Raw genomic sequence first — 27,458 nt, forward strand, 5'->3', positions numbered from 1 at the left:
AGAATAGACTTCGTAGGAGTACAAGAGGTTAGGTTAGATTGGAATGGCATATCACAAATAGGAGATTACTTGTTGTATTATGGGGAAGGAAACAATAATCACCAATTAGGAACAGGATTCTTTGTTCATAAAAGAATAAAATCAGTAGTAAAAAAGGTCGAATTTATCAGTGACAGGTTATCATATTTAGTACTTAAGGGTAGATGGTGCGACATCATAGTTATAAATGCTCACGCCCCTACAGAAGAGAAAGACGACCATATAAACGATAGCTTCTATGAGGAATTGGAACATACTTTTGATCAGTTCCCTAGATATCACATGAAAGTTTTATTGGGGGATTTCAATGCTAAAGTAGGACGGGAGGATATTTTTAGACCAACTATTGGAAAAGAGAGCCTACACGCAATTAGTAGTGACAATGGAGTTAGATTAGTCAACTTTGCCACATCGAAAAATTTAATTGTCAAAAGTACAACATTCCCCCATAAGGATATACATAAATATACTTGGACTTCTCCAGATGGATTGACACACAACCAAATAGATCACATCTTGATAGATAAACGGAGACATACTAGTATAGTAGATATTCGAAGTTTCAGGGGTGCAGACTGTAATTCTGACCATTATTTGGTGATTGGAGAATTAAGAGAAAGATTATCAGTAGCCAAGCGAGTAGAGCAACAAGTTAATATTACTAAATTCAATATTTTGAAATTAAAGGACGAGGAAGTTAAGCAAAATTATCAGGTCGAAATTTCGAATAGGTTTGCCACTTTAGAAAGTTCCGACGAAGTTGAGAAAGAATTAGATGTTAATAGCGTGTGGGAAAATATCAGAGATAGTGTCAAAATTGCAGCTGAGCAGAGCATAGGTTATTATGAAACTAAGAAAAAGAAACCGTGGTTTGATGAAGATTGTTGCATGGTAGTAGAAAGAAGGAAACAGGCAAAATTGAAATTCTTACAGGATCCAGTTGAGGAGAAGGGAGATAATTATTTCAATGAAAGACGGGAAGCAAGTCGTACACTTAGGAATAAAAAGAGAGGTTACTTGAAGGAAAAACTGAATGAGGTAGAAACAAATAGTAGGAATAAAAACATTCGAGATTTATATAAGGGTATAAAGGAATTTAAGAACGGATATCAGCCAAGGGTAAACGTGATCAAGGATGAGAATGGTGACTTGCTTGCTGACTCTCCATCAATCCTAAACAGATGGAAAAACTATTTTGCGCAACTACTAAATGTACATAGGCCAAATAGAAATGATCAGGAGGAAATTGAAATACAAACTGCTGAGCCATTTATACCCGAACCCACGCTTTCAGAAGTCGAAATTGCGATAGAAAATCTGAAAAAGTACAAATCTCCAGGTATCGATCAAATTCCAGCAGAATTAATACAAGAGGGTGGGAGTGCATTATATAGCGAAATTTATAAACTTGTACTTGCTATTTGGGAAAAGGAAATTGTACCAGAACAATGGAAGGAGTCCATAATTGTACCTATTTTTAAAAAGGGGGACAAAACCAACTGTGGTAACTTTCGAGGAATATCACTTTTGTTGACGTCGTACAAAATTTTGTCCAATATTCTTTTGAGAAGATTAACTCCGTACGTAGATGAAATTATTGGGGATCATCAGTGTGGTTTTCGGCGTAATAGATCGATTATTGATCAGATTTTTTGTATTCGACAGATAATGGAGAAAAAATGGGAGTATAAGGGTACAGTACATCAGTTATTCATAGATTTCAAAAAGGCTTATGACTCGGTTAAGAGGGAAGTATTATATGATATTCTTATTGAATTTGGTATTCCCAAGACACTAGTTCGATTAATTAAAATGTGTCTCAGTGAAACATACAGCAGAGTCCGTATAGGTCAGTTTCTATCTGATGCTTTTCCAATTCACTGCGGACTAAAGCAGGGAGATGCACTATCACCTTTACTTTTTAACTTCGCTCTAGAATATGCCATTAGGAAAGTTCAGGATAACAGGCAGGGTTTGGAATTGAACGGGTTACATCAGCTTCTTGTCTATGCGGATGACGTGAATATGTTAGGAGAAAATACACAAACGATTAGGGAAAACACGGAAATTTTACTTGAAGCAAGTAGAGCGATCGGTTTGGAAGTAAATCCCGAAAAGACAAAGTATATGATTATGTCTCGTGACCAGAATATTGTACGAAATGAAAATATAAAAATCGGAGATTTATCCTTCGAAGAGGTGGAAAAATTCAAATATCTTGGAGCAACAGTAACAAATATAAATGACACTCGGGAGGAAATTAAACGCAGAATAAATATGGGAAATGCGTGTTATTATTCGGTTGAGAAGCTCTTATCATCCAGTCTGCTGTCGAAAAATCTGAAAGTTAGAATTTATAAAACAGTTATATTACCGGTTCTTCTGTATGGTTGTGAAACTTGGACTCTCACTCTGAGAGAGGAACATAGGTTCAGGCTGTTTGAGAATAAGGTGCTAAGGAAAATATTTGGGGCTAAGCAGGATGAAGTTACAGGAGAATGGAGAAAGTTACACAACACAGAACTGCACGCATTGTATTCTTCACCTGACATAATTAGGAACATTAAATCCTGATGTTTGAGATGGGCAGGACATGTAGCACGTATGGGCGAATCCAGAAATGCATATAGAGTGTTAGTTGGGAGACCGGAGGGAAAAAGACCTTTAGGGAGGCCGAGACGTAGATGGGAGGATAATATTAAAATGGATTTGAGGGAGGTGGGGTATGATGATAGAGACTGGATTAATCTTGCACAGGATAGGGACCGCTGACGGGCTTATATGAGGGCGGCAATGAACCTTCGGGTTCCTTAAAAGCCATTTGTAAGTAAGTAAGTAAGTATATCATATAAAACTTCTCTCTTAACCGAGTCATATGCCTTTTAGAAATCTATGAATAACAGATGTACTGTACCCTTATACTCCCATTTTTCTCCATTATCTGTCGAATAAAAAATATCTGATCAATAGTTGATCTATTACGCCTAAAACCACACTGATGATCTCCAGTAATTTAATTTACATATGGAGTTAATCTTCTCAATAGAATATTGGACAAAATATTGTACGACGTCAACAAAAGTGATATTCCTCGAAAGTTACTACAGTTAGTCTTGTCCCCCATCTTAAAGATAGGTACGATTATGGACTCCTTCCATTATTCTGGTACAATTTCCTTTTCCCAAATTGAACTGTGGCACTGGATACAAAATTGTGAGGTCCACGTTACATGGATCTAAATGTTGTCATCAAATATATTCAAAATCAAATATACAAAGAAATACAGAGTAGTGATTTTCAGTAGCTGAATGATTACCATGCTTCCATTGAATTCGAGGTTGGCAGGTTTAATTCCGACGTAATGCTATGAATTCTTACGATTAATAAAAACATAAACATGAGTCTCTTCCTAAGAGAAGTAAAACCGGAAGCTGTATTTCTTACATTTACGACACATAGTAGATTCTTTCCACGAGTAGAAGGACTTTAGGAAACAGTACTAGTCATATCTCGCCCATAAATCTTCTTCTTTTGCAGAAATATGTACTAACAAATTTTTGGGAATGGAGATATTCCTGACGGCGATATCTGAAAATGTTGAAAAAGAAACAATTAGGATGTTAGTGTTGATACGGTGTTTCCGAATATTCCTACGAGGTAGTAAAAACTTGTAAAAAAGAGCAAAAATTAGTCAATGTTGAGGTATCTAAGACCATACAAAATTAGAGAGCCGATAAGCAATTAGGCATTCGTCTGATTGGAGTAAATTGCAGCCAATCCAGTTAAATTAACTCCTACAATGAGAATTCATGTACAATTTAAATTTAATTTTTAATTTCTTCAGTGAAAATAATTCTTAGATTTGATAGGGAGTGTGAGTTTTGTTTGTTTATTTTATTTATTTGTTTATTTATTTATTTGTTTATTTATTTTATTTATTTGTTTATTTACTTATTTGTTCTTTTATTCATTTATTTGTTTATTTATTTATTTATCTATCTGTCTATTCATGTATCCATCCATGTATTTATTTATCTATCTATCTGTCTATTCATCTATCCATCCATATTTTTATTTATTTATTTATTTATCTGTCTGTCTATTCATGTATCCATTCATCTATGTATTTATTTATTTATTTATTTATTTATTTATCTGTCTATTCATGTATCCATCTATATATATATATATATATATATATATCTGTCTATTCATGTATTTATTTATCTGTCTATTCGTGTATCCATCCATGTATTTATTTATTTATTTATTTATTTATTTATTTATTTATTTATTTATTTATTTATTTATTTATTTAGGAATAAATACTTCTTATCTTATGACGTATAAAGGAAGATTATTGTGACGGTACAAAAAATAAATTTCGGTTGTATCACACGGCTTTTTCTAACGACCACATTCAGATTATGGCTTCTTTATTAATGTCCATAGTTCATTTGTGTAAGCAACAAACTTTTAAGGTATAGAACAGACTTTATTCATAGTTGTTATGTATAGACCGGTTCATCCTAAAATGATGCGCGTGAAGTGTAATTTCGAGAAAATGAAAATGTAATGAAAAACATAAACAATTAATTTGTGATGCTCATTGTTTAAGGGTCTAGTACAGCACTACAAAAGTTTGTGTGTTGCAGGTTGTGGGCCGAGGTATTCCACGTGAGTGCGAGCGGCGCAGGCACAGTGAAGTGGCAGCAGGTGTCGGAGGACTTGGTCCCGGTCAACATCACATGCATACAGGATTCCCCGGAGTGCGTGTTCCATATCACAGCATACAACAGCCAAGTAGACAAAATACTGGACGTTCGGCTCGTCCAGCCAGGTAACACATTTCAGTTCAATCTTAAACGAATTGGAAGTCGAACCATATTTAATTATATCTGACATTTCTCACTCAGAACGTACGAGATTTCATTGCTAGCAGATAAATATGTGATAGAAAAAGTGGATAAGGACAGATCATATTAATTATTATTACAGGTACCTAATTAAAGAGTGGTTTGATTCAAACGCTCTTTCCTTAAACACATCCAAAACAACTGTTGTTTCGCTTTCACTAAGGTCCAGTGGTCTTAAATCTCCTCAATCTTCTTTTAGGCTAAAAATCCATCATTCTAATTGTTCTTCTCAAAATTGTGGATGTCCTATATTAACCGAATCCTCAGAAGTTAAGTATTTAGGCATTACAATCGACCAACACTTACGATGGAATAAACATATTACATATTTTGCAATAGATTACATAAAACAATTTATATCTTTGCTATACTTCGGTCATATTTACCAGTTAATATTTTACGTCTCATTTATTTAGCTTTATTTCAATCCATTCTCCAATATGGAATTTTAAGATGGGGAAATGCTTGTAATTCTAATCTCACTCCACTAATACTTATTCAGAAAAGAATAATTAAAATATGCCTTAATAAACCAATTGATTACTCATCCGAGCTTTTGTTCACTGATTTTATTTTTTTGAAAATTAAACAGATTTATTATATTGCCTTATTAAACTTCATAAATAAAAATCGTAATAAATTAAAATTGTATCATCATAAATATGGAACTGAAAGGTTCGATTTTATAGGATTACCGGAACCAAAGTGTTTCACAAGCACAGCTCTTAGCCATGGTATCTACTTTGGTTCAAGGTTATATAATAAAATAACTCCCTGAGCACGAGTTTTTACTCCTTCAGGGAAGAATTAAAACTGTATTATTGTGCATGTTGTTTTACTGACAATACACAACAATAAACAGTAAACAATATCTGAGTTTCATAGAGAAGATTTCTTTGTGAGAGGTTGTATAATGTAACCACTTGGTTAGATATCATTATGCTCGACCATACCGAAATGTAGTAATTATACACCTGGTAGCAGTCCTTTAATGCATGTCATTAAAGTACACCTATTCATTGAAGTTCAGGTTTTTTTATTCTCGGATATGCAATCGAAAGACAACGAGGGAAACGTCACGGAGGCTGGAAATCCAATACTGTTGCAGAAGGTTATGTTCTGTTACTATAATAATTAGCGTTAATTGTAAATAATATTCAAATAAATTCAATTTGTCATCTCGTTTTTCAATTCTAAATCAATTTCCAGGTTATATCAAAATTAGTTCATGTTATTCTCTACATTACATCAAGGTCAATGACATTATTGTTCCTCGGAAAAAATCAATACTTTCGCGTGTGCGCACATCTCACAATTCACGAGCTATGCACAAGGTCATTTCCGATCTTCAGTCAGATACAAATAAAATGAATACTTTTGAATAATTTCAAGTTAGAAATATGGTCGAGCATAAAAAGTCGTATGAAACTTGCCTATAATGGTAATTAAGACGCTCATATGAAAATTATGAAACTCGCTTGCGCTCATTTCATAAACAAACATACTCGCGTCTTAATTACAATCATTATAGGCTCGTTGCATAATGTACTATTATGCAAGTAAACTACGAGACTTAATAAATAGTAAGTTAATTAAAAAATTAATTATGGCAACTACGTAGGTGTGAACTTCAATGTACAGTTAAGAGTCTCTTTCCAAGTTTCGAATGGTCTTCTGACATCTTCCTCATCGTTATGTGCCGCATATCTTTCGAGGCTCATTCTTTCTATCTAGTCTTTTGCTTCTGTCGCTAGTTAAATGTATTAATGTAATGAAAATAAATAAACGTGCACTGTGCACAGTTTTCCCTTATTGTTTGTATCTTACATGCTCTTCTTGATATCCCACTCCTGTCATTATTTTTAATTTGGTGATTTAGTGGCCATCCTTCTGAACCTGACTTCTAAAATATTAAATGTCAATATTATAGATAAATTCCGTAGGAAAAATTAATATATATATATATATATATATATATATATATATATAATATTCTCTCAGCTAGCAGTGCATAATAACTGCGGATTCCCGGTCAAACAAGTCACTCAGCTGAGTGCGCTCCTAATATAATGGCAGTTGACATTGGATACACGTTAACATAATACAGAGCGTTCGCCTATGGGTGGGGCCAGGAAAGCGGCCTGCCTGCGGTGTCGCTTGCGGGAATCGTCTATCCGTAAGCTTCCGCTTTCTATACTAGGCTATACTCTGCAGGGTTTTAATTTTAAAAGTTTAGCAGCACTAAAGACTGATGTTTTTGAAACACTAACTTCCTGTGAAACACGTCTTAGAGATTTATTAGGAGAGCGTGGAAATCATGCACTGATTTCATCAATTTTTTCTTCCGTCAATACTCTTTGTTTTCGCTTAGGAATTGTAGCATTTATCGACCCTGTTGTCCTTCATTTGTTAACAAGACGTCTAATAGCTTCTCTACCCTGAATTGGAGCACCCGGATATTTCACTTCAAATTGCCTACATGACTCTTTTTTCACATATGCATCATATATAAAAACTCTTTGTTCAAGCGTGGATTTTGCGTTTTGCATTGTTAACAAATTTTACACACACGCTGAATATTTAAGCAACTGTGTCAAGAAACTGCACTGTACGTGTTAAATACTGCAACATCTGGCTCACAACTGATAACTTTTCGACCTTGATGTCTCAACAACTGCGCGCACAAAGCGGCGTATCAGTACCGGTACATGCCGCTTTCCTGGCCTCACCCGTAGGCGAACGCTCTGTATATGCCTAACTTGGAGTCAGGCCACAAAGGGAAACATCGAAGGAGGAAGATTCGATCCGGTGCTGTGGATTGAATTCGGCGTAGCTCAGTGGTTAGAGCGCTTGGTACGTAGAACCAAGGACCCGGGTTCGATCCCCGGCGCCGGAGCGAATTTTTCTCCTAAAATATTAAATGTCAATATTACAGATAAATTCTGTAGGACAAATTAATATATCTGTAATAGATAAACTACGTGCCTAGAACCACATTTCGTTAAAAAGAATGCTTTAAATAAGTTTTCCCGTTAAAATATCACAACGTATTTTCGCAAAATTATAATGCTAGCGCTTTATATTTGGTATAGATAATATCCACTTTTCCCTCTTTCTTCTTCTTCTTCCTCTTTCTCTTCCTCCTCCTCCTCCTCTTGCTCTTCTCTCTCTTCCAGTCCCATCTTTCTCTGCTTCATCTTCTTTACCTCAACGTCACCTGAAGACAAGGATAGAGAAAACATTCGAGACATTGGATTTTCTTTATTTCAGCAACAGAATGATTACAAATAAAATATCTCAGCATTAATTAACCACTACTGCTTTTTTCGTCATTTAAATAGAAGTGTATTGCACTAATGTTCCATCGATCTGTCTCTCGTTCCAGGTACACGGATTGGTCAGGCATCAGAATGTTTCGTGTACTGGAAAGATCCGATGACCAATGACACATGGGGTTTAAACTTCACATCACCCATAGATGCCAAACAATTTAGGGAATGTTGCGTAAGTATATCAATGTTAGTTAAACACCTATTTTATTTGCTTGGTGATGGTCTGACTCACTAATACCATCTCAATAAGCCATAGCTTTTTACAAAAGGCGGCAATATATTCTTTTTCAAATTCTGTGATATTTCAGGCAGTTTAGATTTTTATTTCACTTTTATTTGACCACTAGCTGTACCCGTGCGCTCTGCTGCACCTGTTAGAAATAAATATAAAGTAATTACATAATTAAAATAGGACATCTGTCCAGGGAACGTTCGTGTTTGATAGAAGGATAAATCGTTTAATATGTCACTTAATTTAAATTGTATTTAAATAATTAAAATGCGATCATTTTGCTCCAGAGACCACTCATTTAGTGCAATGATAATTCTTTAACATGTTTCTGAATTGTTATTACATGCAAATAATTAAAATATGATCATTTTGTTCAGAGAACATCAGTTTTTGGTGCAATTTAGTCCCATCAAAATTTTGCTTGGAATGAAACGTATCGGAAATTATTTTTAAAGAAACTTTTGTTATGTAACATTTTTCACAAAAATCAATAATAAGCTAGATATTTTGGTTTATTTAATTCAGGCCCCCTTATAACTTCCCTTTTAAATAAAGTATCTTGAATGCCATATAGCCTAAAATCTAAGTTACAACGAACTTAATTTATATTCCAATTTTCATCGAAATCCGTTCAGCCATTATCGCGTGAAAAGGTAACAAACATCCAGACAGACAGACAGAGAGACATAAAATCAAAATTTCCAAAAAAGCTATTTTCGGTCTCAGGATGAATAATTATACATGTTTACACCAATCGTTAATTCTCTGAGATGGAAATGAATGTGTTCATAAACATTATTTTAAGAAATACAGGAAATGAATATACAGAATAGCCTATGACGTTTTCTGTGCGTAAGAAGCTATTTTAATCTTACCTGTCCTGGATTCACTCAGAAGTTACTGTAATAACATTATAGCATTATGTCCATCTAGGGAAACTACACTTTCCAATGGTGAAATAATAATTAATTATACAAATCGGTTAATTTAGCTTCCGATATTACTTCATATAAACACAGAAACATTTTTTGTAGGCTATGTTTAATAGCTTTCAATTGTTGTTGTCCAAGGTCCCTTATAGACGAAGTCATTTTATTTATTTCATTACAGCGACTTAGATGGCGTTATCTTAATATTAAAACTCATTTATCTCATTAAATATTCGTCCTATCAAACTTTTATGTAGAATAAAAGTTATCGGAAATCACCTTTAAAAAAACTTCTGTTATGCAGCATTTTTCATGAAAATTAATAATAAGCGAGATATTTCGATTTATTTAATTCAACCGCCTTATAACCCTCCTTTTAAATAAAGTATTTTGAATGGCATATAGCCTAAAATCTAAGTTACAACGAACTTAAGTAATATTCCAATTTTCCTATAAATCGGTTCAGCCATTATCGCGTGAAAAGGTAACAAGCATCCAGACAGACAGACAGACATACAAACAAAAATTAAAAAAAAAGCTATTTTCGGTTTCAGGATGGTTAATTATACGTCATATTAACACCAATTATTTTCGGAAAAGCGGAAATTACCAGAAAAATTTTGGTTACAGATTTATTATTAGTATAGATTACTTTCTTATCGCTGATTAAATATTTCATCGTCTATGACTGATCTCTGCATTTCAATATTTATCCTATGCATTTACGCATACTTTGGTGTTTTAATTACGTTATTGCAATATCATAATTTCATCGCCTCTGAATAACACCTTAGTTCAAAAGTAACATTAAAACGTTAATAAATTGCAGCCAATACATCTAAGTATCGAAGTGAAAGCGTTAGCAGGACGGAGAGAACATTGGTAACAAGAGGAATTAAGTCAATATATTTATGCATATTCTGATGACCTAATTACATTATTGCACTACCACAATTTCATCGCCTCTAAGTATGCACAAAGTATAGCTAAACATTTACCTAAAATAACAATTAATTATAATTCTATGTTCTTGTGCCATTCTATGTTCTGATTACATTAATGCTTCATCGTTATTTCATCACCCCTAAATAACCTCTATAATTAAACATTAATATTAATGTAATAATAACCAATCCATGAACTTGAGCGTATTATTGTTCTGGTTACATTATTGCTATGTCATTTCATCTGTAGTTCAAAATTTACCACAAAATAATAATGAATTATCAGCCCACGAACTTATGAATATATGCTGTTCTGTTTACAATTTGCTTCTTATATTGTCATTGTCTCGTGACGAGAATATTGTACGAAAAGGAAATATAAAAATTGGAAATTTATCCTTTGAAGAGGTGGAAAAATTCAAATACCTGGGAGCAACAGTAACAAATATAAATTATACTCGGGAGGAAATTAAACACAGAACAAATTTGGGAAATGACTGTTATTATTCGGTTGAGAAGCTTTTATCATCCAGTCTACTGTCAAAAAATCTGAAAGTTAGAATTTATAAAACAGTTATATTACCGGTTGTTCTGTATGGTTGTGAAACTTGGACTCTCACTTTGAGAGAGGAACACAGGTTAAGGGTGTTTGAGAATAAGGTGCTTAGGAAAATATTTGGGGCTAAGAGGGATGAAGTTATAGGAGAATGGAGAAAGTTACATAACACAGAGCTGCACGCATTGTATTCTTCACCTGACATAATTAGGAACATTAAATCCAGACATTTGAGATGGGCAGGGCATGTAGCACGTATGGGCGAATTCAGAAATGCATATAGAGTGTTAGTTGGGAGGCCGGAGGGGAAAAGACCTTTAGGGAGGCCGAGACGTAGATGGAAAGATAATATTAAAACGGATTTGAGGGAGGTGGGATATGATGATAGAGACTGGATTGATCTTGCTCAGGATAGGGACCAATGGCGGGCTTATGTGAGGGCGGCAATGAACCTCCGGGTTCCTTAAGACCCAGTAAGTAAGTATTGTCACATGCGAAAGTCTGCGGTAATTAAAAAATATAAAACAAGTTATGTCTGCAATTATTATTCTACACCACCAGTTTTTCTTTGAATAACCACTTTAATGTAAAAGAAGTGTTAAAGAATGAACTGGTAGCTATCATCCATATACTGGATGAATAAATTTTAGAGAAACTGTAACTCAGCAACTCTGCTCTCGACCATGCCGTATATCACCTACACTGTTGAACATCTACTTGAAGGATTTAGTGAAGAACTGTTTTCAGAATATGGTAAGAGTGATAGTAGGAGGAAGAAGAATAAAATGCATAAGATTTGCTGATGACATGGAGTTATTAGCAAAAGAGGGCATGATACTAAGCGATATGCTACTGGAGCTAAATCACAGCTGTGAGCAATATGGAATCAAGATAAATGCAAATAAGACAAAGATCATGGTCATAGGAAGGAAAATGAAGAAGGTAAACTTCCGAATTTTAAATGAGGCAGTACAGCAAGTGGAGAGCTTCAAATACTTGGGGTGTACTATAAGCAGTAACATGAGCTGCTGCCAGGAAGGAAGCTGCGGACCTCTGGGGAAAGAACTAAGGAAGAAACTAGTGAAGTGCTTTGTGTGGAGTATAGCATTGTATGGGGCAGAAGCATGGACATTACGACGAAGTGAAGAGAAGCGAATAGACGCATTTGAAATGTGGATATGGAGTAGAATGGAGAGTGTCTGTCCATTTCACAGAGTAAGAAACGAAGCTGTGTTGGAAACAGTGGATGAAGAAAGAATGATGCTGAAACTGATCAAAAGAGGAAAAGACATTTGGCTGGGTCACTGGTTGAGAAGAAACTGTCTACAGAAGGATGTAGTGGAAGGAATGATGAACAGGAGAAGAGTTCGTGGCAGAAGAAGATATAAGATAATAGACGACATTAAGATGTATGGATCAAATGCGGAGACAAAGAGGAAGGCAGAAAATAGGAAAAACTGGAGAATACTGGGTTTGCAGTGAAAGACCTGCTGTTGGGCAGAACACTATGGATGAATGAATATCAAGGACAGAATTCTCACCACATAAGTGTGGTACATTCAAGATCATCATCTCTAGATTGTCGATGTTGATACATTAGCTCCGAGTATGTTATACTGTAGACAACCTGGGCGGATATCGGATACAACATGGGTTGATTGGCCACCACTTTCTCCTGGTATCACTCATTGGGCTATTTATAGTGCACCTATATCAAGGACAGAATTCGCACCACATAAGTTTGGTAAATTCAAGATCTTCATCTCTAGATTTTCGATGTTGATACATTAGCTCCGAGTATGTTATACCTTGTCAAAAATTTTTCTTTCTAAAAAACTTCCCTCCGAATGAATTTCATGCTAAATGTTTTTTCTTGGTCTTATCCATATTCATTTTTTTGAGTTTCAATGTGAAAACGCAAGTAACAATGTCAAGACGATCAGTGATTTTTTTCAGGCCATTGCGGATTGTTGGCAAGAATATGACATTTTGGAGTGTATTAGATATCAGTAAATGCTGGAGATCATTCTGGCCACGTTAAAACGTTAGCATAATATGTTCAATCAATGACGTATTTATTGACCATAAGCTCGTAATGAGTTTTTATCAGAGCCATCTTCAGTTACAAGCTGGAGCATGGGTAGGTTTGGCAACGCTGAGTGTAGGCGGGAGGAGGCGAAATAAAGGCATGACGTTTGACGTTTTAGTGCTTTGATTTCGTTGTCACATGTACGTTTTCGACATTAATTGATACAAAACTAAGTGCATATGATCAAGATTCAGCGTATTGATGTACGTAATTTATAACGGAATCCGAAATGGTATTTAATTTGAGTTTCAGAATACTGCGCAAGCACTTGCATACAGCCATTTATAACTTAACAAAAATTAAAAGCATATGTGTTTTTTATTGATGGTGCAAGGCAAAATAAATAAATACTTAAAGAAATGTTACTTGTACCAAAGATAAATAAAATAACAACGTACTTTCGCAATATCCTATTCCAATCAATTAACCATTATGTGGCTAGTAAATTGACAATGTTTTGCCGCTTTATGTTGTTTCACCTCTGACGTGAAAAGTCTAGGATATCATATACATTTTAATTTCATGTGATTATCTGTCGTGCTTTTCTATAAATATTTCAGATGCCCAGGAAGCCAATTTTAGCTTGAACCTGGTCAGTCACCATAACAACACTGTTATCCTATTTTTTTTGTTATAAACTTTTCAAAATACGGAATAATTTTAAATAAATATAACTACAGAAAACAAGCTAAGAATGTAAATTAAGCAAATAAAATAAAAATGTAAACAGAGGCAATTTTTGACATATTATAATAAAGTATGAGGATGTAAATACAGTTAGGCCAAGTATAAAGATCTATGAAAAAAATGAAGAAACATATCTTCAACATAATACGTAACAAAACACATCATTATCTATTAAGTATGTGCCAATTAGCGTAAATTCAGTGAACTTTAAATCCTGTAAATACGAAGTGAAAAGAAACATGTTTATAACTAATTCATTAGAAAAGAAATAATATTAATAAACAAACCTTGAAAACCAACAAATTGAGTGTATGCAACTACAAATTAAAGGTAGTTCTAACGTATAACAGGCATTCCGAATCTTCAACAAAACTGCAACATTTATGGGATCACAAAACAGTTGTTTACAATGAACTTGAAAATCAACGGCGTAACTTTATTGATGTAGCAGGCGAGACCCAACAATTTGGCTAGAATTCTGATACACCACGTAAGACTATAAACATGTAGTTTATACAATATTTAATATTTAGAAGAATTGTCAATCACTTTGTCATTAATAATAACGGTAAAAACTTGCTAACGACTGCATTCATATAATTTATTGTCTTGTTTTTATCGCCAACACGCACTTAGTTTATAATACATCAACAATTAACGTTTGGTACGACCGCGAACATAATTCCATCGACATACACTTATATTGTAATTTTAATTCACATTGAAAATCGGCATTAGCACAAACACGTGTTCTGGAAAGTAGGCCTTCGGTTGACAGTTAATTACAGTGTTGCCGACGTATGGCTTCGGCTTGTAACTGAAGAAGGCTCTGGTTTTTATTGTTACTCGCTGAAGATCAGAGATGTAAGTTATTTATGTATTGTCCCGCGTATTTTCAACAGTAGAGGCTGTTGTGGGGAATCCGTTGTTGAGGTGCTGAAAATGAGACGAATGCTATAGCAGGGTTGTAGAATCGTATAATATATATCCTAAGTAAAATTATTCACCAAAAATCATTAGCTGTTTCAGCGTTTTATTCGTTGCTAGTTGCGGAAAATAAACTAATCCATCATGTCAGCAAGAAATGAAATGGCCTGCTATTCGTTGTACAGTAAAATGATGTACTTGGCAGCGTTCACGAATCTAATCGATTGAACCAAAGGAATACAAAATTAATTTTGATGTAGTTTAAAGACGCAGCTAAAATATAAAGCATGACTGACGAATGCCTCTTTCATAGACTGCACTATTACCTAGGATAATTAGAGAATCACACATAAATACGTGTCTACACCGCACCGCCATTAATATATGAAAAAGACTGACTCCACTTGATTAATAGCTATAAAAGTATTTTGTTTTTAATAACAATATTTATTATTCACGTACGTTTTGTAGCTTTCAGTAACATATATGTGAAGCACCGCCGTCTGGATATCCTCGCCTAGCGTCTCAGAGGGGATCCAGACGGCGGTGATGTGAAGCTGTTACTCAGAAAATCTTAGAAATGAAGATCTAATGTGAGATATTTTCTACGTTTACTTACATAACCTCAGAAAAGTTTCACTTTCATATAATAAATAATAGTATTAATCTGTATCATTAATGACAGATACTCAGACCATGGAATTACCTGTAATATTTCATTTTAATGGTGATAATGTCAACAAGGTTCCTTGAGTTTTGTAGTTTTTTTTATACACAGCTGTACTAATAAAATTACACAACAGAGAATAGATCTGTAAATTTATGAATCTTCGTAAGAAGTTTTGAAGTTTTTAGTAACCGTTTTAGTAACCATGATAATGCTTTTTTTTATTGTTTTGTTTTATTCTGAAAAGCTATTAGTTCTGAGAAACTGACAACAAATAGAAAGTAGGAAAATTGTGTAGGAAAATTGACATTTCACTGAAAACTACTATGTTTCCGCATATCCTTGGATGCTAAGCTTCAAAATGAGTGGTCATACATTAAAATACCTTCAGTCGTTTTCCCATAATTTCTAGTACCAGTTCAAATTATATGTATATAGATTGGCTGAAAACCCCTTCCTAGTGACAAAAGATAATTTGTTCGTCAAAGAAAAGAGAACTGTTAGAATTGTTTTCTGTTTCGAGCTTAAAATCGTGTTTCCCATAACGACCCTGTTGCAGTCTTGGTTGCATGCACGGCCATGTTTCCCTTGTTTTCTGAATTACAATACAACATTTAAATGCCATTTTCATGAACATGCTAGTGTCCCGTGAACATTTTCTGCGTTGGTTTTCTTGAGAACGAACGTAAGGAGTAAATTTAATGTTGAGCAAAACTTGCGACTTAGAATATCTACAATTGAATCGCATTCTCAAAATTGATAGCTGCAAGATAATTATTATGAACCATCTCATGAAGGGCAGTTCTTGTTATCGCATGCAAAATAATTGTAAAAATAACCTATCTTTAAGTAGTCATAAATATAATAAATAGTATTTAGGAGAGCGTTTTCATTTTTAGTGATATGTGTATACACTTCAAAATACATAAATAATGGTTACTCGAGAGTAAATCTTTCACCTTAAAATAATATTTCAATTTAAACATTTTTTTTTTATAAATTCACTACATGCCTATGATTAGGTGTACTCTATTCACTTATTATAGCACACATTGAATTAAAATTTTAGCCTCTTACTAAAACACACTCTACTAGAAATATTAATATATCTGCAATATTATGGGTATAGGGCTTATACCAATCACAAACATCTTTATACATTCTTTTTTACGTTAAGATTTTTTTTACTGTTTTAAGGACAACATTTATTTATTTATTTATTTATTTATTTATTTATTTATTTATTTATTTATTTATTTATTTATTTATTTATTTATTTATTCTGGTGTAGTTAAGGCCATCAGGCCTTTTCTTCCACAACACCAGGAATAAAAATACAATAATAGAAATAAACAGAAAAAAATACACTATATACAAAGTAAAGCTACACTAGAAATAAAGAGAGAGAGAAAAAAACACTATAAACAAAGTAAATCCACACAAAAATATACACAGGTTGCAGTCACACAAACTTTAAATTAGTGATTAAGTATCATAATTAATTGTATCCTAACTAATTAACTAACATAAACAAGAAACTTGCAACTTTAATCTAAATTAAAAAAGAAAAAGAAAACACAAATCAATACTTCTAGCAATACCTAAAAAACATTAACTAAGACGAAATTTTCCAATTTAATTTTGAATTGTGATAAAGTCCGGCAGTCCCTGACGTCATTAGGTAACGAATTCCAGAGGCGAGGTATTTCTACAGTATAGGAAGATGAGTATAAAGACGTTCTATGATGAGGGATAGAAAGAAGTGCTTGATGTCGGTTTCTAAGAGTTGTAACAAACTGAAAGCGCGATAACAGATAATTCGGAGTAGAAGTATGCATGATTCTAAAGAGAAGAGACAGTGAATGTATTGTTCTTCGTTCCTTCAGACGCACCCATGATAGTAACTGGAGGGAAGGTGTTATATGATCAAATTTACGAGTACTGCAGATGAATCGTATGCACACATTATGAATACGTTGTAGTCTCTCAGCTAAGAGTGAACTTACATTAGTTAGCAACGAATCGCAATAATCAAAATGGGGCCTGAATAAGATTCTTTTTTAGACATATGGAACAAGGAGTGAAGTTGAGAAAATATTTTTTTGCAAATGTGTGTTCTTGAGTGTTCCAATTTAGACCGCTATCCATAAAAATGCCTAGATTTTTAACTGTTTCACTGCATTTAACAATAATTCCATTCAATATTATATGTAGTATAGTACTACTATCAAGAGTGCTTCGTAGACGATTATGTCCCATTACGATTGCTTGCGTTTTATCTGGATTTAACCTTAATCCAAATTTGTGTGCCCACAGTGAAATCGAATTGAAGTCTTCGTTTATTTTATTTACTGCGTCACTACTCTCGTCAGATTGGTAGACCTATAATCCCTATGCCCATAATATTGCAGATATATTAATAACTAGCCATACCCGTGCGCTTCGCTGCAATTGTTAGAAATAAATATTGACTTAAATCTAAATACAGTTTTGTAATTAATTAATGAATAATAGCTTTTTGTATGTTGTAAGTCGTTTGCTCCTGAATCATTTTGAAAGTTGTATTTAAAACTATTAATTTGACTGTTATTATCATGCAACACTTTCTGGAGTTGTTCAGTAAATTCTACTTTTAAGATTTATACTACCTATGTTATACCTAATAGATAATTGGTCAGAATCTGAAATGAAGTATACTTGTAAGAACTGAGGGCTCTCAGCTGAAGATGATTTCTAATTAAATGATAAATCTATGCTTATTTTATTCTGAAACGCTATTAAATGATGGGGTAGAATTGACTTTATGTATTTCTTTTGCACCAAACGATGCCACTTGAAATAAGGTGTTATACTGTCTTATGTTATTTAAAAAGTGTGTTGATAACGGATGTACTCCGATAAGTAAGCTTTTAATTTGTTGTGGAGGCTTTTGAATCTCAAGAGGAACAACTTATACAACAGCGCAACATAATCTGCTTGGCTCATTACCCAATTTTTTTGCATTGCATTTATTGCATAGTTTATTCATTTTATCTATTTTAACAATCACATTATTAAGGAATGGAGATTGAAACCACATGGAAGGATACCTACAGTCTAGTATATACAGTCGCGAAGCTCAATACGTAGTAAATATGCAAACATTAGGTAGTTGCTCACCACTAGGATCGCTAATATCGCCTCATTACAGGTAATGCAAAATAGTACCGTCACTGTCTATTGTTTCTAGCACCCTCAAAACTCAAGCTTCGTGACTGTATATAGTAGACTGTGGTATACCGATAAGTTGTTTGTCCCAAATAGATACCTTATTATTTGCTGCTGATATTATTGTGTTTATGGCAACTTCAGACGATAATTTACAACGTTTGGTTTACAACTTTAATCAAATGGCAGAAAGTTTCAATATGTAAAATTCAACTGACAAATCTGAAGTGATGGCTTTTTTAGGAAAGGAACCAGTCCGTAGCAAAATCTGCATCAATAATAAGATCGAACAAGTTAAACATTTTAGTTATCTCGGTTACCAAATTTCATATGAAGAAAAAAAAAGATTTGTATGAGAAAATTATTAAATTCAATTCAGAGCAATGGGGGTAATTAATCAGATATTCAAACCAACCTTAGTACAAAAACACACGCGCACCAGAATTTATAAAACATTGGCCAGACCTATACTCTGTTTTGGTAGTGAAGCTTGGACGATTCGTAATATTCATTCACAAAGATTAACGGCGGCAGAAATGAGATTTATGAGTCGTACAGCGGGATACACGAGAATGGCTTACATTAGAAATTTTGACATTATGAGAGAACTGCAGATTGAACCGATTATGGAATACCTACAGAAATACAGACAAAACTGGAGATCACAAGTCATCAGAATGCCTCGTTCTAGAATTCCACGCCAAATTTTAAATTACCATCCTGTGGGCAAGAGATCCTTGGGCAGACCGTTCAAGCGCTGGCAAGAGACCATAATGGGCCACTAGGCCCAATACATGCAAGGATGATAATGATGATCTAGTTAAACACAGTTAAATTGAGCATAGTTAATATTTGAATTATAAAATAATGGAATGCTAAGCTAACGTACTATTACTGCGTACTAAATCAATACTCTCTCGTTGTTCGTTAATTCTCTGAGATGAAAATGAATGTGTTACGTAAATATTATTTTAAGAAACACAGAAAACGAATATGGGTAACTTACGAGTGCAGGAATACTATTTCGTGACACTTTGTAAAATAACTCAGGTCCAATGAGCTCAAAGGTAAAATGCTAATGTTTGCTCCATATGTGCTGTATTCTTGGTCTGGAGAAAATACTCACCTTTCCGACAAAATTCTTAAAAATACTCTTATGTTCTGTGGACAAAAAGAAACTGAAGTGTATAAAATTAGAGCATTTTATGTGGACCAAATAAAGTTTAAATAATCAAGTAATATAATATTGTTTATATTGAAAGTTTTCTGTGCGTAAGAATCTATTTTAATCTTACCTGTCCTCGATTCACTCAGGAGTTTCCGTAATAGCATATAACCAGGGCAAGAGATATCGAGCGCTATAAGGTACAAATGCGAGACTCATAGTTGAATGTTTACATAATCGACAGTTGCATTCACCTCCACGCGCAGGGAACATCGAACCGCGCTTCTTCCTAGTGTGCATCGACAAGAAAACAGTACAGTTGTGTCGTAAGTCTGTCATTCAGCAATTCCCATACGTTTCGTGCGGAGATATGCCGAAAACTAAAACACGTAGGCCTACATTAGATACATAATTAAGAGCATGCACTTCAGAATTTGGTGACGTGTTTGTCATTGCAAATGATAAACTATTCTGCAAACTGTGTACACTGTACTTGCTAGATTCGAGGAGTTTCAATGTACGGCGTCATGTAAATAAATGATTCATCGGGTTTTGACATCTTATATCTTCAAATGTATAATGTCCATCCATTTGTACTAATAGCCAATCGAAAGAGCACATTTTCAAGTTCTGTACATATCATTACAAATGTTCTATGTGCCCTCCTCGTGTTATCCGACACACATCTACGCGGTAGTCCAATTCGACCCATACACGTTGGAGCATGTCATTGTCGATGTTCCTCAGCGCAGCACTGATGCGATCCCGGAGTTCAGCCAATGTTGTCGGCATAGGTGGCATGTAAACATTCTCTTTCACGTACCCCAAGAAAAAAATCACAAACTGTGAGGTCAGGAGACCGTGGGGGCCACCTGAGGGGTGCCAAATCATCCTGAGAACATCGCCCAATCCACCGGTTTGGAAGTTCCTCGTTCATGTATCGACGCACTTCTCTATGCCAATGACGCGTAACTCCGTCTTGCTGGAAGATGAAGTTTGGGTTGTCATTTGTCAGCTGAGGAAACAACCAGTCTTGCAACTTTGGTAGGTACGTCGCACCCGTCACGGTATTCACAGTTGCTTGAGGAATGTCCAGTTCACGACTTGCTAGACGTGTTGATTTTTGTTGCCTCTCGGATTCTCTCCACCTTTTCAGCTGAAACACCTGGTCGTCCTGAGCTTTTTCCTTTGCACAAGCACCCTTTGTCTTTCAACTGTCGATACCACCGCAGAATGCTTTGGTGGGTCTCCTCTGTACTGTCTCCGGAACGCACACTGCACAGTGATGATGGATTGAGTACTCTGATATTCCAAAATATAAAATGCTTTCTGTTGATCAGTCACCATTTTACCAACCGCCACTAGTGAGTCACTGAAGAGTCAGAATGAAATCTGAAATGAGAGATACAAAATTTAAGAATATGCTCTTTCTATTGGCTATGAGTACAAATGGGTGGACATTATAAATTTTAAGCTATACGATGTCAAAACCTGATGAATCATTTGTATACACTCTGTTCAATTAAACATAAACGTGCGTGTAATAAAGTGAATAAGATGTTACCGCAAGAGTCCAGCTAGGCAAACGCCGATCTACGAAGAACTGTGTAGTGCATTTATATCTGAAAATATCCCACTCCTTAAATTAAAAAAAAAAATGAGGCACTTCGGGAATTCTTAGGAAAACACACCGGGAGACCTATCCCTGATGGATCGACTTTACGACAAGTATACGTGAGCAAAATATACGAAAAATGTATAGAAAACATAAGAGCCAAATTGCACAATGAAAAACTTTACGTGTATATCGATAGATCGACTATTGATCAGATTTTTTGTATTCGACAGATATTGGAGAAAAAATGGGAGTATAAGGGTACAGTACATCAGTTATTCATAGATTTAAAAAAGGCATATGACTCGGTTAAGAGAGAAGTTTTATGTAATATTCTTATTGAATTTGGTATTCCCAAGAAACTAGTTCGATCAATTAAAATGCGTCTTACTGAAACTTACAGCAGAGTCCTTATAGGCCAGTTTCTACCTGATGCTTTTCCAAGTCACTTCGGGCTAAAGCAGGGAGATGCACTATCACCTTTACTTCTTAACTTCGCTCTAGAATATGCCATTAGGAAAGTTCAGGATAACAGAGAGGGTTTGGAATTGAACGGGTTACATTAGCTTCTTGTCTATGCGGATGACGTGAATATGTTAGGAGAAAATCCACCAACGATTAGGGAAAACGCGGAAATCCTACTTGAAGCAAGTAAAGAGATAGGGTTGGAAGTAAATCCCGAAAAGACGAAGTATATGATTATGTCTCGTGACCAAAATATTGTATGAAATGGAACTATAAAAATTGGAGTTTATCCTTCGAAGAGATGAAAAAATTCAAATATCTTGGAGCAACAATAACACATATAAATAATACTCGGGAAGAAATTAAACACAGAATAAATATGGGAAATGCGTGTTATTATTCGGTTGAGAAGCTTTTGTCATCTAGTCTGCTGTCAAAATCTGAAAGTTAGAATTTATAAAACAGTTATATTACCGGTTGTTCTGTACGGCTGTGAAACTTGGACTCTCACTTTGAGAGAGGAACAGAGATTAAGTGTGTATGAGAATAAGGTTCTTAGGAAAATATTTGGAGATAAGTGGGTTGAAGTTACAGGAGAATGGAGAAAGTTATACAACGCAGAGCTGCACGCATTGTAGTCTTCACCTGACATAATTAGGAACATTAAATCCAGACGTTTGAGATGGGCAGGGCATGTAGCACGTATGGGCGAATCCAGAAATGCATATAGAGTGTTAGTTGGGAGGCCGGAGGGAAAAAGACCTTTAGGGAGGCCGAGATATAGATGGGAAGATAATATAAAATGGATTTGAGGGAGGTGGGATATGATGGTAGAGACTGGATTAATCTTGCTTAAGATAGGGACCAATGGCGAGCTTATGTGAGGGCGGCAATCAACCTCCGGATTCCTTAAAAGCCAGTAAGTAAGTACGTATCGATGAAACGACCAATCCTCTCTGTCGTCACATAGCCAGTGTAATTGTAGGATCAATGAAAACACAAAAAATGCCTAGCAGACCGTATCTTCTGATATGTGTGGCTTTAGATGAAGAAAATTTCTGAACAGTCAGTGAGTTCTTTGGAAATGAATTGACCATGTGATATACAATACGAAAATATTCTGCTGTTCGTTACTGATGCTGCACTTACATAGGGCTAAAGAGTTGAAGAAAACTTATAAAAATGATACACGTGACTTGTCTAGTCTATGCTTGGCACAGAGTGGCGGAAGAAGTCAGGGAACAGTTTCCTAACGCCGACAAATTAATTGCAAAGTTTAAGAAAATATTCATTAAGGCTCCTCACCGAAAGTCGGAATTTAAGAAAGAATGCCCTGCAGTACCTCTTCTTCCCCGTCCAGTTCTTACTCTTTGGGGATGGTGCATAGACGATTGCAAGTACTACGCTCAGAACTTCTAGCGTGTAAAGTAAGTGGTGCAGTTGTTTGACCCAGATGACGGGGCTGCAATTAGAGTATGTCAACAGGATCCGACTGTTGAAAGAGATGTGATGGAAGTTAGTTCACAATTTGGATTCTTACCCGATTCCATTGCTGCATAACAAAGCCGGGAACAGAACTAGTTGTTCAAATAAGGAGAATGAGGGATGTCTGAAAGAAACTCAATGAAATAACAAGTAACACTGGAAAGGTAGCATCTGGCAAAATTAATAGAGTTTTGAAAAAAAAAAACAGTGGATATCGTACACCTAATCAAACTGTAAATGTGATATCAAGAACACATACCGTGGGCGTCATAGAGGGTGTAGACTGAAGTGATATTCTCAATTTCAAGTATGCTCCAACCGTTTCAGCTGATGTTGAACGCAGTTTTTCCATATTTAAGTATTTTCTCTCATGTAACAGGGCGTCCTTTTCAATGAACAATATCAAACAATGCACACAACGATGCAGAGGTTGATATTTAATTATGTATATTTGTAATGTTTATTGGTGTCTTGTGCATTGCCAAGAAACATACATGTAGTTCAAAATGAAATGCAGATTATGTATATAGGCCACTATGTCATTAAAATATTCTATTTGTTTGTTCTGAAATAAGTATAGAGCCAAGTTTATTAGCGAAAAAGAAAGGAGAAACAACATCATCTCCTATTGCTGGATTATCGAAATCTACGAAGAGGTGGCCGAGATATTGTATGATTGAGTACATACTGGAAAGTTCTAGAGCGGTCTTGAGATTTCAAGAATATTCTGTACCTAAAATGTTTATGTGGTGGTGGTGGTGGTGAATAAAACCGTCGATGATGATAGTGATGATGATGATGATGATGATGACGACGTCTTTTATTTTAATTAAAGGATAGATTTAATTTCGTTTGTAATCTGTTTTTACTAATTGTTTTGATAGGTTTTCGATCTTAAACGTTGAAGAGAAAACTCTCGAACATAAAATTATGTTTTCGGTAATATGAGAAAGATAATGAAAGCCGAACTACTCGAAGAAATCCTGCAGACAGATTTATAGATACAAAACTCACAAGATACGATAAGTGAGAGCTATTGCTTATAACTATTTTAATTTGAGAACGGTTCTCGCAGAACAAGCTATATAAACATAACATTAATGATTCGTTATTTAATGAGTAGTAAGAATAAATCTTAAGTACTTTCTCAAGGTTTGTACTTATGAGTATGAGCACTTCCTGTGATTATATACTCGTAACCACTAGAACATACTCATATTCGTAAGATTAAAAATATTCTACTCATCTCATCAGCCTTCATGATCGTTTAAAAGTTAGTAGGCTATATACCGTACTCGTGTTGCCTATCTTCTTTGACAACATCGCACCTTGATGCTAAATTTTTTATAGACTTTCACATACTATTGGCATGCTGTAAAAGTGATGTTAATAAAATAGGAAACAAGAAAATAATACTGAAAAACCTCATTACGGGATGTTGGATGGAGATTACAATCCATTTCTAGAATTCCAGGTATGTTAATATTTTTTAATATGGAGCATATATATATATATATATATATATACATATATATATATACAGTATATATACAGGGTGTTTAAAAATACGGGGCATAATTTCAGGTATGTATTTCCCACATGTAGACAATCAAAATAGTTCATTACAACATATGTCCGGAAATGCTTCATTTCCGAGTTATGGCCTTCACAACATTGAAATTCACCGGAACGTTTTTCTTTCCGCAGGTCGTTGCCGTCAAAGGAGACATTAAGAGGGCACTCTGACGGTTCATTCCGAGGCGAAGGTTACATTCAGTGTTGTGTAGGCGTTAGACTGTGCGACATGTATTTAAATCAAGAGCTGGCAGAGATACACTTCATGTACGGTAAGGCGGACGGCAATGCTGCGCTGGCTCGTCGTTTGTACCAGGAGAGGTACCCACAGCGACAATGTCCAGATCGGAAGACATTTGTACGTCTCCATTACCGTCTGTGGGAGTATGGAAAATTTAACTCTCCTGGTTTGGGAAGGGGACGACCAAGATCTACAACTCCAGAAGTACAGGAGGAGATTCTGGAGGCTGTGAACATGACTACTTCTATCAGCACACGAAGGGTAGCGTTGCAAGTCAATGTTCCTCATACGACTGTCTGGAGACTGTTGAAAGAGTATCAATTGTATCCTTATCATTTGCAACGTGTACAGGCCCTGTCACCAGCAGATTACCCTGCACGAGTTAGGTTCTGTCAGTGGTTCTTGCAGCAGTATGGTGTAAATCTGAACTTTCCTGCCTTAGTATTATTTACAGATGAAGCACAGTTCACACGAGATGGCATAACAAATTTCCACAATCAGCATGTATGGGCGTATGAAAACCCACGTGCAACTGTTTCATCTCATCATCAGGTGCGGTTCTCCCTCAACATGTGGGCCGGTATTATTGGTGATCGATTAGTTGGACCCCATGTACTTGTAAACAGACTTAAACGGGGCAGGCGTACACAAACTTCCTGGAAAACACCATACCTCATGTTTTAGAAGACACTCCACTGATCAATCGTCAACACATTCACTTGTTGCATGATGGCGCTCCTGCACACTTCAGTCGTACGGCTCGCCTGTACTTGGATCGAAGGTTTCCTGATCGATGGATAGGTAGAGGTGGCCCAATTGCTTGGCCTCCACGCTCACCTGATCTGAACCCTCTCGATTTCTACTTGTGGGGCCATTTAAAATCATTGGTTTATTCGTCTCCGGTGTCTGATTTGGAATCCCTTCGGAATCGAATTGTGGCATGTTCTGAGGACATACGCAATACTCCTGGAGTTTGGGATCGTGTTCGCAGGTCAATGAGACATCGATGTGAGGTCTGTATTCAAGCAGGAGGTGGACATTTTGAACATCTTCTGTAACGACAACGACCTGCGGAAAGAAAAACGTTCCGGTGAATTTCAATGTTGTGAAGGCCATAACTCGGAAATGAAGCATTTCCGGACACATGTTGTAATGAACTATTTTGATTGTCTACATGTGGGAAATACGTACCGAAATTATGCCCCGTATTTTTGAAACACCCTGTATATATATAATTTTAAAGTTACAAATAAATGCATTTTGCAATTCATATTTTACAAAATGAACTGTAATTGGCAATTTTAATTAACAATACAATTTTACAGTCGAACCTTAGGTCTATAATTTGATGGCTATTCATCTTTTTACAGACTATATTTTTTCTGAAGAATAAATACGTGTTTAACCAATTTACATTCACTTTTATGAAGCGTTAAAGACTTCTGAAGTTTTTTGAATCCTCATGTTCACGTCTTTTTCTATATTTTTCCATGAAGCACTACACGGTTCATAAATTCTGCCATTTTTTTTAAACTGAACAAAAACAGGAAATACTTAGAACTGAGCCTGCGACAAACCATACTCAGAATAACATGAGAACGAACTTATAAAAATGAGATTATATTACCTTTTATTCATACCAGACATGAGTAGATATTCTGTACAAGATGAACACTCGAGTATATTCTACTATGCTTCCATGTCATGAGTATGTAAAAATAAATAATTATGTACTCAAATGTTTTTATTCTTACTAATAAGAGTATTTACTAAAACAATTCCAGTATATACTATATACTTATTTTTATTCTTATCACCCACTGTCTCTTTTAGTCTACAAGGGCCGTTTATAGATGAGATAATAAGCATAACCGTAATCTTCATTAAACGTCCATTTTCAAGTATAGAGATTATTAATAGTCGATAAGAGAATGAGTTTTATTGTAATTCTTTATTTATTGTCCTAATTTATGTTAAAATGTTCATTATATGAGCCTTTCGAGTCATGAATGTAGTATAGAAACAAGACGACTTGCAATTCTAATCATTTAACACCCACTTTAAACTGAAAAAGCTGTTGAGAGATAGCCTATAGTAACGTAATAGTTGTGATTATTCTCTTCAACCATAGAAGCTGTTGAGATAGATAATATGCTCAATGTAATTGTATGTGTTTATTTAATATCTTGTTTTATGCAACAAAGACTACTGAGAGCCTATAAAATACAAATTTTGGTTTACATAGGCCTAAGTTTTTATTTAATATTATGTTGTGCACAACAAAGCTTACTACGGGATGAAGAGATAATGTAAATACAATTGTATAATTCTTTTCGTAATGTTTTGTATTATAGTTGGTACGATGTGTCTCTAAATTAACTGTAATT

At 35.0% G+C, this 27,458-nt stretch overlaps 1 protein-coding gene across 4 annotated transcripts in view; it reads left to right on the forward strand.

Annotated features, from left to right (window-relative positions):
* The window catches only part of sif (still life), a 727,300-nt gene that overhangs the window by 216,306 nt on the left and 483,536 nt on the right, over positions 1–27,458 (forward strand). For all 4 annotated transcript variants that reach the window (XM_069812852.1, XM_069812854.1, XM_069812855.1 and 1 more), the window contains 2 exons: positions 4,695–4,879; positions 8,341–8,459. In XM_069812852.1, coding sequence (XP_069668953.1) covers positions 4,695–4,879; positions 8,341–8,459 — 304 coding nt within the window. The remainder of the gene's footprint in view (positions 1–4,694; positions 4,880–8,340; positions 8,460–27,458) is intronic.

This window comes from Periplaneta americana, chromosome 16, assembly GCF_040183065.1.
Source record: "Periplaneta americana isolate PAMFEO1 chromosome 16, P.americana_PAMFEO1_priV1, whole genome shotgun sequence".
NCBI classification, from domain to species: Eukaryota; Metazoa; Arthropoda; class Insecta; order Blattodea; family Blattidae; genus Periplaneta; species Periplaneta americana.